Source organism: Rhea americana, unplaced genomic scaffold (assembly GCF_003343005.1).
Source record: "Rhea americana isolate MKP2758 unplaced genomic scaffold, rheAme1 scaffold_7, whole genome shotgun sequence".
NCBI classification, from domain to species: Eukaryota; Metazoa; Chordata; class Aves; order Rheiformes; family Rheidae; genus Rhea; species Rhea americana.
The window spans coordinates 10,040,034-10,054,672 of record NW_028186867.1 but is presented as its reverse complement, the minus strand read 5'-3'; the positions used below and the strand labels follow the sequence as shown (position 1 = coordinate 10,054,672).

The 14,639-nt window shown below is 37.7% G+C and overlaps 1 protein-coding gene across 8 annotated transcripts in view; it reads left to right on the top strand.

Moving 5' to 3' along the window:
- The window catches only part of INPP4A (inositol polyphosphate-4-phosphatase type I A), a 137,412-nt gene that overhangs the window by 101,261 nt on the left and 21,512 nt on the right, over positions 1 to 14,639 (top strand). For 5 of the 8 annotated variants that reach the window (XM_085321553.1, XM_085321554.1, XM_085321558.1 and 2 more), the window contains 6 exons: positions 1,176 to 1,394; positions 3,060 to 3,342; positions 6,660 to 6,692; positions 11,314 to 11,486; positions 12,848 to 12,971; positions 13,827 to 13,953. In XM_085321553.1, the coding sequence (XP_085177679.1) occupies positions 1,176 to 1,394; positions 3,060 to 3,342; positions 6,660 to 6,692; positions 11,314 to 11,486; positions 12,848 to 12,971; positions 13,827 to 13,953 (959 nt within the window). The remainder of the gene's footprint in view (positions 1 to 1,175; positions 1,395 to 3,059; positions 3,343 to 6,659; positions 6,693 to 11,313; positions 11,487 to 12,847; positions 12,972 to 13,826; positions 13,954 to 14,639) is intronic. The other 3 variants (XM_085321560.1, XM_085321559.1, XM_085321561.1) reach the window with 1 other exon arrangement.

Here is a 14,639-nt window from a genome sequence, read left to right as displayed (position 1 = left end):
CAGCCTATTGAATTCACTGCATTTTATTGGGGTTTTCTCCTACCTTTCACACTCATCTGCCTCCACCTTCTCTTGAGAGTGCAGTGGAGAGCTAAGAGTGTCCTTTGGTATCCTCTGTTCACTCATCATGTTCCAGAAATGACCATTCTTTATTTCTTTTATACTCTTTTCTTCATAACCATTTCTTTAAAGTACCTTTTAGGCACCTGTCAAGCAGCAAAAAGTGGACAAAACTTAAGTAAATTAAGCTCTTTTGTAGTGTCCCACTGATGAAATAAGTAATAATGGTGGCATAGCTTTTGCCTGMATTATAATGGTATGATTCAGTTACTTCTCCATGGCTGTTAACAGAAGTCAGACTGAACACAATTTTATTGACAGGGACAAAAGACAAATACGTGATCTCTTAAGTCCCTGAAGGAGATCTAAAGGTTCTAGATAGCAGCAATGGCAGCGATATATGCTCAATCAGTTTGCCAGAAATTGTCCAAGTTGAGAGAATATGTATTCAGCTTCCTGGAGCTCAAAAAATGTGATTACATATCAATGTATTAGTTGTTATAATATTCAGTCTAAATCAATACAGCATATATAATTAATCTGGGGACAAGTAACAGTTGGGCAATAGTGTAACTTAGAGTGGGCTTATTTTGCTTTTTTTTAATAGACATGCAGATCAAACTATATTCTTAATCACATAATTTRTAGAAATCTTTTAATATATAACACTACTAAATATGACAGGGAACACATTGTGTTGACTAGGGGATTATGTCTTTAGCCCTCCTCTTGAGACATTGGTATCTCTACTGTTACAACTTCTCGATATTGTAAAAAATGTCTCCACATTGTTTTAACCTTTCATCAAATGGTGAGTGAAGTGCTAATAAATATGCTGAGAATCACAAATTTATTAGTGAAGTTTTCAACAAATGCAAGGCTAAAACAGTAGTATGGACTTTGGAAATACATCCTTTGTATTTTGACATCCTATATATCTCTTTAAAGATATGCTATAAACTGATTTTAAAGGTACCTCAGAGACTACTTAATGATGGTTATTTTCTTTTACAAAATATTAGTTATAATATTTTCTTTCACAGAAAGAAAAAAGWAGAAATTGTGTACAGAATAATGAAAAGATTTTAAATTGTGGGGGGATTATTGCTTTTTAGACCCGGCAACTAGTCACAGTCTGTGATTGCAAGCTGTTGGCAAATTCAATACATGGACTGAATGCTGCTAGGCCAGATTATATAGCTTCAAARGCATCTCCAACCTCTGGAGAAGGGGAACAAGTGATGCTGAGGAATGACCAGGATACACTTGTGGCCAGATGGACAGGAAGAAATAGCCGATCTTCTCTGCAGGTGGATTGGCATGAAGAAGAATGGGTATGTTTGCTCAGGGGAGTGATGAATATTTTCTTTTTATTTTTTGTCTGCTGGATTCTTTAGTTTGTAAGCTCTGTAACTGCTTATCAGAGATCCAAAGGATAAGTATTTTGGAGCACATTATTGTGCATCTTAGTCATCTACTAGAGATACTGGTAAACTAGCAAAGACRAGCCTTAATAAATAATTCTGTGTCTGCTGAATAGCAGAGATTGTTACTTTTGGTGCARAGCTTCTGTGAAGTCAGTTCCAAGGGAAAGTAAACAGTTTTTAAAGTAAACAACTGAGGATCATACTACAAGGCGCTCCTAGACTTTACCAAAATAAAACATATTTTGTGTTTGTTAGCTATACAGTCCAATCTTGCAAAGTTTTCTCCTATTTTGTTTCCTGATCTAAATATTTAGAACTTTCCATCTATTTTGGTTATAAACAATTTTTAAAAATTGTTTGCACTAAGGATTAAATGCTTCTCCATTCAGCTCWGCCAATTAAATGAAAATTGGCTTGTGTTAAGTATTGTCGTTTGTAATAAAAACAGAAGTGAATTGAATTTCAAAAATAATCCAGATTAATTAAAACAATGATTAATATTAGGAAATATCAATGTAGAAGCAAGATCCAATTCATTCAGAAAATAGATCCTTACACATTCTAATTGTTTTGATGTTCTTTGACTTGCAGTCAGACTCACAGTAATAAGCTACTAATAAAGCCGGTTGAGTTAATTAGATACTAATATCGCCATATAGTACTTTATCTGTTACTCACATGGTTATACAGGAAAAAAATGATGTGTGGTTGTAAGCAAATACTATGTAAACTTTTTCCATCTATAAATAGTGCTTKTGCTTTTTCTTTAGTACAGTGGAGTTAATCTTTCTGCAATACAGACTTGATTATTCCAAATCTTGATAATTATTGCAGAAATGTTTCAGATGGTTTTAATTAACATTTGTATTTATTGTATTTTTTTATTGCTTCATTTCAGTTCCTTTGCCTGCTGCTACAAAAGCAGCATTTACATTTACTGAAATAGCTGCTTTTAAATGTTGACCAAAGAGATCAGCTCTGAACAAGTTAAAGTGGGCACTGCCTTCTCCAATCATACTTCTAAAATTGTCTAAAACTTCTCTGCATTTAGCTTGCATTTGGGCCCATCCATGCTTAGAAGGGAATGCTAAGTCATCTCCATCCTTAGCCTTGAAAGGAGTGGGAGACATCCGCTTCTACGAGCATTTTGAAGGGAGAAGAGGCTGTCGCTGGATTCTAATCACCCTGGGCCTTAAGGAAACACATCTTTAAAGGAGAAAAGTAAATGATTGTCAGCCAAAGTGAGGAAATGTTTCCCAGTCAGACAAGTTTCAAGAGTAAAAAATGATGCCTATTGAAAATAAGAATAGTGAATCATAGGTAGAGGAGACATGTAGAATTGTTCAGCAAATTTAATTTTAACATAACTGTGCAGTTTACATGTGACATCTCTACATGTTATTGATATGCTGATTTATTTATATATACAATGTTTGTGTGTGCACAAATGTAATCGTAATAGCCCAGAGGAAACTTTGCCTAGAATCACACCACAAAATGTGTGTTTCAAGGGATTTGTTACCCACTATCTCTTTGTTTTTTAAATTGAGAAGAGAATGTTTTTCTTTCAAGGAGAAAGTTTGGTTGAATGTTGACAAAAGTCTGGAGTGTATTATACAGAGAGTGGACAAACTTCTCCAGAAAGAGCGCTTGCAAAGCGACAGCTGTGAAGACGTTTTCCAATGCGATATCAGCTGTACTAGTAAAAAAGGTAATCGGGACACTCGCGCCTACTGGATAAATCCAGAAGATTTAAATGAGACTTCATCTTCACCTTCATCATCCTCACCTTCATCATCCTCACCACCATCTTCATCCACACCATCCTGTGCATGCCATTCTCTCAGAAACACAAGTGCGTATGCCAGACCCTGCTTCTCACTGCTGTGCTCTTGCTGTGTGTTGGCCTCATTCCTAAGCCTCTGCTGCATCCTTCCGTGGGTCTCTAGCTCAGTGGTGGTGTGGAGCACTGGTGTCAGTCAGAGGAAACTGGTGRTGTACTGGGAGCTGCGAGCTTAGGTAGGAATCCTGATCCAAATGAAATGGCTCTTATTGATTACACTGGCACTGGGATTGCACACTGGGTGTTTTGAGACTTGTAAAACAGGTGTGGGGGTTAGCTGTGTCAACACCTCTGGTGGCTTTCCTGGTGGCTTCAAAGCTCCTGWGGAACAACACCTCTGGTGGCTCCTATTGCAAACAAAGCTTATTAGAGTGAACCTTTATAAAAGGTTGAATAAAACATGAGAGATGTGCAGGCACTGCTGCAACAGCAATGGTCCCAGATGGGCTGCCAAAATAAAGGAGGCTCGTGAAGCAGACCTATTAGACTGAGCTAAACTTGGAGGAACTTACTGGAATTTAAAGCGGATATTAACCGAAATTGTCAAGACTGTGGTGCTAACACACTTGATTAGTTAGATTTCATGTAGGTGGAAGGTTGGAATTGGCAGTGCAAAATCTCAGTGGAATAAACCTGTCCAAGTCTGAGATCACAAGAGTCCTGAGTAGAATCCGGTTGCAGAATGCCATGAGCATGCGAATGAGAGGGATTAATTTAAGTTGACAGTTTTCCAGCCTTGCATTAAATTTCACAATTATTTCATTTACATATATACACATTTGGCTTATTCTCCCATTCTTTACTTTAAAAATTGTCATAGTCACTATCATTTTTCCATTTAATAGAACAAGTGTGCCAAGTTTAGCTCTAGAAAGATAGATTTGTGTTTTCATTTCCTTTCTCCTGTTCCATCTTAACTGTTTGATGGCTCTTCCCCCCTTGTGCATGCCTGTGACTTCATGTCCATTCCATCATTAACATTGCAGTAAAGTTGGAAGGCRATACCTTAAGGGRAAAAAAAAAGAAAAGAAAAAAACAAGAGGGAAGTTAAAATAAAAAAATAGATACTATTTTGTATAGCTCTGTACTTCTGTTATATCTGATTTGCTTRRTATCCTAAATGACTTGGTTTCCAAGATTAGACTGACATTTTGAGGTATTAAAAAGGAATAGGGGAAGATGACTCTTGTTTCAGAGTGTGTTCTTTATTAATCTTAATGACTAGATTGTGTTCTACCAGTTTGACAGCTTTAAATGTTTTTATTTGCCAGCTGGTTTTATGAAGTTTAATGTAGATATGWAAGTTTTATCAGTAAATCTCAGTGCACCTTCATATCAACAAGTTTTGGATTTTTAATATTAAAAAGAATAGGAAAAATCTGTGGTGAGTGGTATCAGAAGCTTTTGCAAGCTAAAAGCATCTTAGAATAATCATTTTCTTTCAAAATTTACCCAGAATTTTTAGTTAAACTTTTATCTCTGCTCTGGATCTCACTTATATCGTACCAAAAATGAATTAGCTACGTTTACCTACCAAAGGTTTTGTCCATGCCAGAAGTTCCTGCAGTCTTTTCCTCTGTGTCTGAAACAGGAAAAAGAAAATCCCATTTAATCCACAGAATTTGACAAATTAAATCAAGAAGTGTAGCAAACTTTAAAGTTGAGGGGCTGCCATTTCCCAGTACTACCTGAGTTTAAGGACTAGATTTGAAGTCTTAAGGACTATTAACCGAACTCTTGTCCAAACCTATCTTAAAAAAGTCCTGGAGAGGGAATCCTGTTTCTTAGGTATCTGATGCGAGACATTTTTCATACGTCTTAACAAGCAATTTGAATTGCACTTGGGAGATTTACTGGAACACAGGGCAAATTTTGAGTGCTTGATCATTCTCATTAAATTTAGTTGCTAATTAAAGTTCAGGGTTTTTTGACGGAAGAACAGATATGTTATARGACAACCTGATCTCACTGAAATTGATTGGAATTTTTCCATTAATTTCATTTCTTATCTCCACACCAAACCTACTATTGTTCTTTACAACTGATCTTGGGAATAACTGAGAGACAAAGAAGGTCCATTCTCTAGGCTCAGACCCCAACATTTTCAAGTTTTTCTTGTCATATATTCAAAGAAGTACTGCTTTTTATTTTAATAATTCTGAGGTTTGAATAATTGACATTTTGTCAGATGAACAAATGAAYAGATGAGCAGCCAGAACTTAGTTTGAATGCCATGTTAAAAAAACAAACAAAATAAAACATAACYCTATATACTTCCAAAATCGGTAAGAGTGATGTAGAAAAATGCTACTGGAGGACTTTAAAGGGTCTTTAAAGGGTCATCTCTTTAGAGGTGAATATTTTGAAAGAAGTTACTRCCTAAAATAGTAGAGGGGAGACTTAAGATTTTTTTTATTTTAATTTTTATTTTCATTATAGACTTAGATATTTGTTATGAAAATTGCATTGGAGCATATAGTTTCCTTAATAAATACTGTAAGATTTAACTTACTGAGAGGTTTTTATCCCAGATTGTTTAGCTCAGRTGCTTGTCCTTATGCTTATAATTTAATTTGATATTTTCTGCTGTTATTTTCAAATTTGTAATTCATTGACTATTGAACCTAGATATGAATACAACAAATTTTAATCTGTTAGTTTAATGAACTGCTGTTCATTAATGCAAGACTTGCTGTAGCAAGGTATGTTATCCTTCTACTGTTTGTGTTGCACGGTAGCTATTTTTGTCTGACAAACTGTTCCTACCACTGAAGTGAGTGTAAAACTGTCACAAGCTTCGGTGAGGAGGTTTGAGCCTTTAAAACACAATCCAATGCTGGTGTTAACTGTTTCGGAAATYGTATAGCGTAAATTTGTCTTAAATAGCAAAGTACTGATACTCTTGCAGCGTAGGTGCATTAATGTCATTTTCAGTTAAGTGCGTGAGCACGCTGAACTTAACTGCTAGTCTTCTGCTACTCTGTTTAGCTGCCTTACTGCCAGCTTATTTTATAATTGCACTAAGCCGGTGGTTCTCAAATGGTGCCTTGCGGATCGCTGGGGATCGGCAGCGCCCCTGGGGCAATCCCTCGAGAGCTGCTGAGCTTGAGAGAGCCTCCTTCCCTCCGCAGCCCCATCCTGGTGTCCCCCTGCGCAGGAATGGTGGTGTGGAGGAGACAGCCCATGCCCGCGGTGCCCCGGGCCCGGGGACTAGCTCTGCTAAGCTGCAGTTTGCTCTGAGATCCCTGGCACCGAGCATTTGAGTTGCTTATGTTTGGACTGTGTTGCTGCTCCTTAATCATGCATGTTGCCCCTCCATTTTTGTGCAGATTGCAGCCCCGCTCCAGAAGAATCCAGCCCAGGTATGTGCGTTCATGGCTTCCGCTTCTTCTGAAAACTGCAAGTTTTTGTTTATATTTAACAACTGAACAAGTGCCTTGCTGATAAGACTGACCATTATTGAACGGTAATGCTCTGCAATATCATGTGGTTTACCTAGACATGTTGAAAAGTTGTTATTTTCCTAAATGATTTTCCTAAATAAAAGCGCAAGAGATTGGCTGGTAAGCACTGTTAACTACGTTTTCACGTTTTCACGTCCAGATATGGGAGAGTATTTGCGCTCCCCATTTGACACATTTGAGTAAACTAATGTGGGAGGCAATGGTTTGGGGCTTGTTCCCAGTGTCACTGAAGCCAGTGGGAGCCTCATTTAATGAGTTTTCAGACATGCCCTTTCATACGTGCTGGTAAAGCTGCCTTTCTGAAGGAGCACTGGAACATAGAGCAGTCAGCGAGGCTGATGGAAACCCACCGTGGCGTGGGTATACGCTCCAGGCAGCCTAGGGCACTGCAAGCCTAATGTTTCAAATACTAAATTAAAACTTTGATCATACTGCTCACCTTCTTCCCTCTCTCTCAGTAGTTCCTCCCACTGTTATTATATGTACAAGGTCTGAGTAACATGCCTCAGTAACACCCCTCATTCCCACCAAATGGCTGTAATTTTTCCAGTCTAGGATTAGTTTAATCTGAGCTCAGTGGAGGTTTCATTGATGAACTGTTACAGCATGGGCTCCAGGGTTTAGCAAAGCCAGTGAGAAATAAAATCCCCCAGGTAAGTATAATTTTCAGTTTTCATCTCCACAAAATCCACAGAGTATATTACCATTCTTCTCAGCTGTCCACTCTGGCTGTGGTCACTCTGTTTGCTTCTATCACTGAGGAAATGCTCTTAGTCTAAGAAAGGCTGCATATGTTTTTAGTTCTTGGAACATCCCTTTACTTTTTGCAACATCTGAATGTGATATATAAATTAATGCTATTTATTTATTTTTAAGATGGGAGTAATTAAAAGCAAACAGGTTCCCCTAKCTGGGCACCCAATTGTACCCCAAACTGGATTTTAGATGTAATTAATTGAGGCTGCAGTGTAGCAAAGCATTTAATTCTTAATTCCCTCTGAAATCATATATGTCTTGACTAGGAGCTTAGACAGGTTGTCAGTTATATGCTGCTGGATCAGACCTAAGCATCTGTTTCACCAGTTACTTAAATCTGTCTTTTTCAGAGATCTTGAGTACTTGTAACCATGACTTAAACACAACAGCAACTGTAGGTGCCCAGAACTTTGATTTACGGACATTAGGGTATCTTTTTTCTTCTTCTTTTGTTTTTTCTTTTTTCTCTCTTGCAACATATACCCTGAAAGACTCAAGATACCCCATCAAGGCTCTGGAGTCAGTTGTTGTGGATCTGGAGAAGAAAGACTCTTACCAAAAATAAAATGCCTTTTCCCATCTATGTGAGAAAGGCTTCACTCTGTGACTTTATAGATCTTCCCAGCCTTTTTATTTATTTTTTTACATGCCACATCTCAAAGTGTGCCTTAAGATACGGCTTTGGTCAGCACTGCTCATAAGAAAAGTAGGAACAGCCCTTGTTTAGGAGAARTAATTCAGTTAGAGCTATTTGAATGGGGCCTACAGGATTTATCTCTCGTCATGTGTTTCTATAAAACACACAAAGCAAATGACAGACTTTCTACTGGTTTGTACCATGCCATTTTTTAAATGTGGAATAACTTCTAATGTGAACTAAAGACCTCTGATAGAAAGTGGGATTTATGTCCAAAATGTATCAGAAGCTGGCTTGGACTAGATCTCCAGCTGTTGTAAATCTGTAACAACGCTTTCCATCCCCATTGATTTGAGGCAATATACTAAATTATTCTATCTATGGATTTGCCCAGTGGAGTCAATAAWAGTTTTTAAATAATGATATTTTAAATATTTAAATAGTTTTAAAGTGGCGTCAATAAATAGTTTAAATAATAGTTTTAAAACATCAGAACAGAGCTCAGAATAGATTTCTCATTAGAATTAGAGTGCTCATGGTGTTTGAAAGCGTCATTGATTAGTTTTATAATATATATACTTTCAAAAATAAAGGTCTCTTAGGGAAATTAGTGAGGCAAAGACGAAGAAGAAGGGAGGGAGAACCCAAGTAAAARTGAACACTAGAAGTCCTTTCAAGTAAATGTATTTAAAAGCTGTTAGTGGAATGTTCCACACTGATTCAAGCCTGGGAGTGGTTTTTTTGTTCCTGTTTTACTGTTAATGGCAGCTACTATTGACCAAAAAATTAAAAGGACACATGGACACTTCTGTGAAACAGGAAGTGAAAAGTGATKCAAACTGTGTAAACTGACAAAGGTTTTCCTTTTTCTCTGGTCAGTATTTTAAACCAAGAGAATACATAGCACAGAGGAGTTTTACTCATTATCTCAAAATGCATTACCGTACTGCATGTGAATCTTGAGAGAAAAAAAATCTGAGGATTGCATTAGCCTCAGGCATTCTGGTGTACCTCCAGTGTATTGTATACTATATATATACACACACACACATATGTGTATATATATATATTTATACTGTATCTRTGTATATTTATATATCTATATAGATATAGATAGTTCCAATCTAACATAAGGAAAAACTTTTTACTGTGAAGGTAACAGAGCGCTGAAACTCATTGCCCAGAGAGGTTTGGGAGTCTCATTCCTTGGAGGTATTCAAAAGCCATCTGGACATGAGCAGGGCAACATGTTCTCGGTGACCCTGCTTGAGCAGGGGGTTGGACTAGATGATTTCCAGAGGTCACTTTCAACCACAGTTGTTCTGTGATTCTGTGATGCTTTATGATTACCATATGTTTTAAACAAAGTACTGCCAAACACCGTATAATTTTAAATCTTCATGGAGTTACTTAACTGTATACAAGTATGTATATCCAGGCAATGGAATAATGATGTGCCAGATCTCTTCAATTTTTTGTCATTCTCATTCCTGCATAGTAAAGCCCTTAAATACTCTAAGAGAAACACTTCATTAGTATCATCTGTATTTTGCTTTCTGAGTGTTCACAGGCCAATGTTATGACATCTGTTTTATTTTGAGAGGAAAGTATTTAATGGGATATAAAAGACAAGCTGTAGATCTTTGTTCTTTCGATGTTTCCTGCTCTCTTGAAGTAAGATGATGGAACAGAGCCAAATAACTTCCCCTTTGTTTAGTTTATTAAATTGTCTATCTACCACATAGAACAAAAGCAAAAAGGAGAGTTCTGCTAATCTTGTCAGCTATGTTTCTGTTAGCAAGCTTCCAACGTTCCCCTCTTTGGATGGTTATCAAAGAAACTTGTGTTATTACTGGCTCTTTGCCTTGCCGTTCAGTTGAAGTCATGAACGACTTCCTGTGGCAGGCTTGAAATGACCCCGTTCTCATAGGTTCATCGCTGTGCACATCGCCTTGCTGGCACCGCCGTGCAGACTAGCGGTGGTGTGTCATTTTAAAAATGAAACACTTTGTCCTGCCCTTTAAAAAGAGGAAGCGTCCTGTTTTAGCCTTACATTGAAGAGGGCAAAACGCTGTTTTAGCTTTTCCCTATGTTGCAGAGAAAATGGGTTTTGGTATACTATCTGAATAACTTTTCATACAGTTCTGGAAGTGAGTTTGAAAACGGTGGTGGTCAATTGAGACAAAAGATGAAAGAAGGATGGAAAGGAAATGAGCTAATGGGACATTTAAGGCGGCGCCTTTTCTTTASGGAGAAGGAATGGTGCAATGCTTGGCGTGCTGAAACAGGGCTCAGGCAGCCCAATTTCATTTCCTTGCTTCCAGTCACACTGGGATACATCTCACATATTTCAGTGGGAGCCAAGCTCCTAAATACTTCTAAGGATCTGGTTAGTGCCCACCCAAGCCACTGCATTTCATGTTTTTTACTGGCTAGCTCAGTCTGCAAAGCTATTCAGCAGATTGGGGACACTTAAAAGAGAGACTACATGGATTTGCCTTACTTGCCTTTCTGCCTTATTATTCCCATATGGCAAATGGGAAATGAACACCGTCTTAGCTCACTGAGGTGATGTGGAAGGATAAATATTTTTAAAATGGTGAAACACTTGAATAATACAGTTATGAGACCAAAGGAGATTCAAAGCTGGAAGTATCTGGGAAAAATCTCATTGACAGAAGTGGCCAAAAAGATGTTCCCTATATTCGTTATAGAGTGGACTCTGTGCCCTGTCCATGTTTATGCTCTGTGAAAGGGTACGTTTGAACATGCACACACGTTTATATACTCTTGTGTATATTGATACTTATATTTGTTGTTGTGCTTTCCAAATCAGCTATTGTATGGTCTGTTCAGTGCGGGCAAATCTGGGAGCTATTACATGGTTGGGAAAGTCTTAACATTGACTTTTAGAGTAGAATTCTCCATATTTTCCCTGTTCGATAACCACTGTGTAAGGTTGCATTAACTCATTAGCAAGCAGGGGATAACCAGCCAACCAGAATAAAACAATTATTAAATGCAGATCATTTTGCTTTAACTTGCAACAGAAGGTTTCTTCTTAATGTGTGTATATTTCAAATGAAGTACTTACAGTGCCATTGATTTTAATTTTTTTTTAACCAGGTGAATGGAGTGAGGCTCTTTACCCCTTGCTGACAACACTCACAGACTGCGTAGCCATGATGAGTGACAAGGCAAAGAAAGCCATGGTCTTTTTATTAATGCAGGACAGTGCTCCAACAATAGGGCTGTGCCTGAGCCTTCAGTATCGCAGGGATGTTGTCTTCTGCCAAACTGTAAGCAAGGAAGTTTGCATGGTTTGATTACACTTAGACTTGTGGTGGGATTTTATGAAGTATGACAGATGACTGCAGAATTTTTTCAATCTGTTCTTTTCCCTCAGGTTGAATGCTATGATCTCACTCATTGTACTGTTATTACTATTCGCTTGCATGTGTTTGGAAATATAAAGCTCATATCTTCCCTTCGACATATATTCCTAATTTTAAAAAACTGTGCAAGAACCAGTGAGAGTAATGCTGTATACCGAAACAGCCTTTGCCTCCCAATGCCACTGATCCAAAACCAGAAGTAAGATGTGAAAGACAGAGGAGGGAGGGGAAAAAAAAGGCCCATAAACAGAAAATATACTCTGATACCAATGGTTGTGGTTTTTTTTTTCATCAGCAAAACCAATGGAACCTTTAGTACCTAAGGAGAGAAGTCCAGCCCCAAGGAGACTGGGTGCTGGGATTTTATAAAAGTTTTGTTTCTGGGCCAGTTGGGGTCTGTTTTGTGTCAGCCACTCACTAAGAGATGTCTGGAGGCACCTTCCATGCTTTTTCTGCTGACTGCACTTCTTCAGCTTGTCTGCTGTCCTGTGGGAACATTTTACATAATAAGAATCAATTTATTTATTTATTTATCAATTTATTAAGTTTATTTATTTCAAACATCTTATCTCTTGTACATTGTTTGGTAGAGCAGTTGTCCCAAAACATCATTTCTCATAGAGATAAATGTTGATAATTTTTCTGTACAAAACCCACTTTATATTGCAGATAACTTTGTTTAGCTCTATGCTTTGACTATGTTTACCCATCGTAAAGATCAGAAAGACCAAAATAAGACTTAATCTCAGTATCAGGGCGTAGTCTTGAATGTCTCATAATGCTGGAGTTTGAATCTTTATGTAATGCAAGCAGGCATTGCCTTTTTAAAGCATTCTTAAAATGTCATTTTAAAAAACAATAATTTAATTGTACTATCAAAATTCTTGCCTTGGAACTAGTTGTGTTGCTTTCCCATCTGTAACTAAAACAATTCTCCAAGGAGACTCTTTTGTAATTCACCAGTTGTGGATTCTTGCTCAAGTGGGCATGTCAAGAAAACAACTATGTGAGATCAACAGCAGTCCCACCTTGGGAGAGCTTCCAACTTCAAGCTAGTATGCCCTAAATCAAACTTTAAGTGTTTTGATTCTTGTTGTTTGGTTTTCTCACTTCAACTGCAAGGAAAAAGAAGAGTACCCTTTAAAGGAAAAGAGCATTAGTCTGACAGATTTTTATGGCATCTCTTGTGCAGGGTTGTTTCCATTTGGGGCTGAAGAGCTTTTTGTCTTGCATTATTTCACTCTTGTCTGTCTTCTCTCCTACAGCTGACAGCTCTTATTTGTGGTTTCATTATCAAGCTGAGGAACTGCCTACATGATGATGGATTTCTGAGACAACTCTATACCATTGGCTTGCTGGCGCAGTTTGAGAGCCTGCTGAGCACTTACGGTAAAGACACAGAGCAAGTGGGTGATAGCAGCTGTGAGTCACCAAATTCTGCTTTAAATTGGCTACAGCAGAAGATGAGTGTATGGGATAATCTGCAGCTTAGCTACAAAATTATTTTGAAAAATGAAATGTAAAAGCAAGTAATATCTGGATTAGTTAATTAGCTAGCAAATAGCAAAGTAGAATATCTTCTTATTAAAAAATAAAATGTACTTGCCTTGTGATGTAATAAGGCCAAGAGTTAAAAAAAAAAAAAAAGAAGAAGAAGAAATATCCATCTTTTTTTTTTAGAAAAGAAGGGGACTAAAATTCCAGCAAGCTGGGAGGAGCTCCATCCAAAAAATGTTTTTTGCATTTCCTTGACCTTCATTAATCCTACAATAGAAAGACTGCGGAAGTAATACATAAAGAAAACATATTTCACTCCTGTGTCAGAATAGATATTTGGATACCAATTAGGGAATGCTTTCCTGAATAAATCTAGAGTTCACTGTAAGATACTGCAATACAGGGTGACAGAACACTTTATAACACAAAGGACATCATGGATGTGACAGTGCTGAGAAGTGTTTACTAGTATTGTCTGTACTAGAAAGTCAGCACACAATCTATTTGAAAGACAGAAGGCTGGATGGGCTAAATAATTCGTGTTTTCTATCCTTGCTAGAGTCACAAAGTGATTCAAGACCTTGTCCGAAGTCGGGCAGATTAAGATCAAGGTAGAGGGCTGAGCTTCCTACCCTCACCACCCGCAGAACTTTTTTTGTGAGAGCTGTGGCCTGCGGTCATAGCAAGTCATGGATAAAGGGAAGTTCTTCATGATGATTACGATTGAATTTTTCCTCCTTGATTTAGGTGAGGAGCTGGCAATGCTGGAGGACATGAGTTTGGGAATAATGGACTTGAGGAATGTAACCTTTAAAGTAACTCAGGCCACATCAAGTACATCTACTGACATGCTGCCAGTCATCACTGGAAATCGGTAAAAAAAAAAAAAAAAGAAAAAGAAAGGGGGGGGCAGAATGTGGAGGAAAAGGGTAGGGTTGCAGAGGGAAGAAACTGATACTGTACTTGAAACTCAAGCAAATAATGTACTTTTGTATTGTGCTATGTTTTTCTCAGAACTTTAGAGAAATGTTTTAGAGCAGCTTTTCTATTTTTACCAGTGTTTCATTTTGCAAGCTAAACTGAGAAGGGATGTATGACAGAGCTCAAACTATGACAGTATTGTTCTATGAGTTGGTATAATCTTGACCTGGCCTTCCATTATCATAAGCAAAAAGTATCCAATCTGTTCTTAGGCACTTGTGCTGTTTTTAGATTTTAGACTGACTCTCGAGCTTGATCTCATCTCTCATATATGAGAGATTCTCCGACGTTGGTCAGTTGATCAGTGCTTTACTGTATGTCGTTGACTTACAGTGGTTGTCATATCACTGCAGGATACAGAGCATGTTAGCTGATGTTGAACTGAAGCCTATTTAGCACCCGTTTCTAAACTATTAGGGCCAAACTGTGGATTTAACTTGTGGATTCTTTTGAAGCGTTGAGTTGCTTCTCATTTTGGCCAACTTTTTCCTTTTCCTTTTCCTTTTCCTTTTCCTTTTCCTTTTCCTTTTCCTTTTCCTTTTCCTTTTCCTTTTCCTTTTCCTTTTCCTTTTCCTTTTC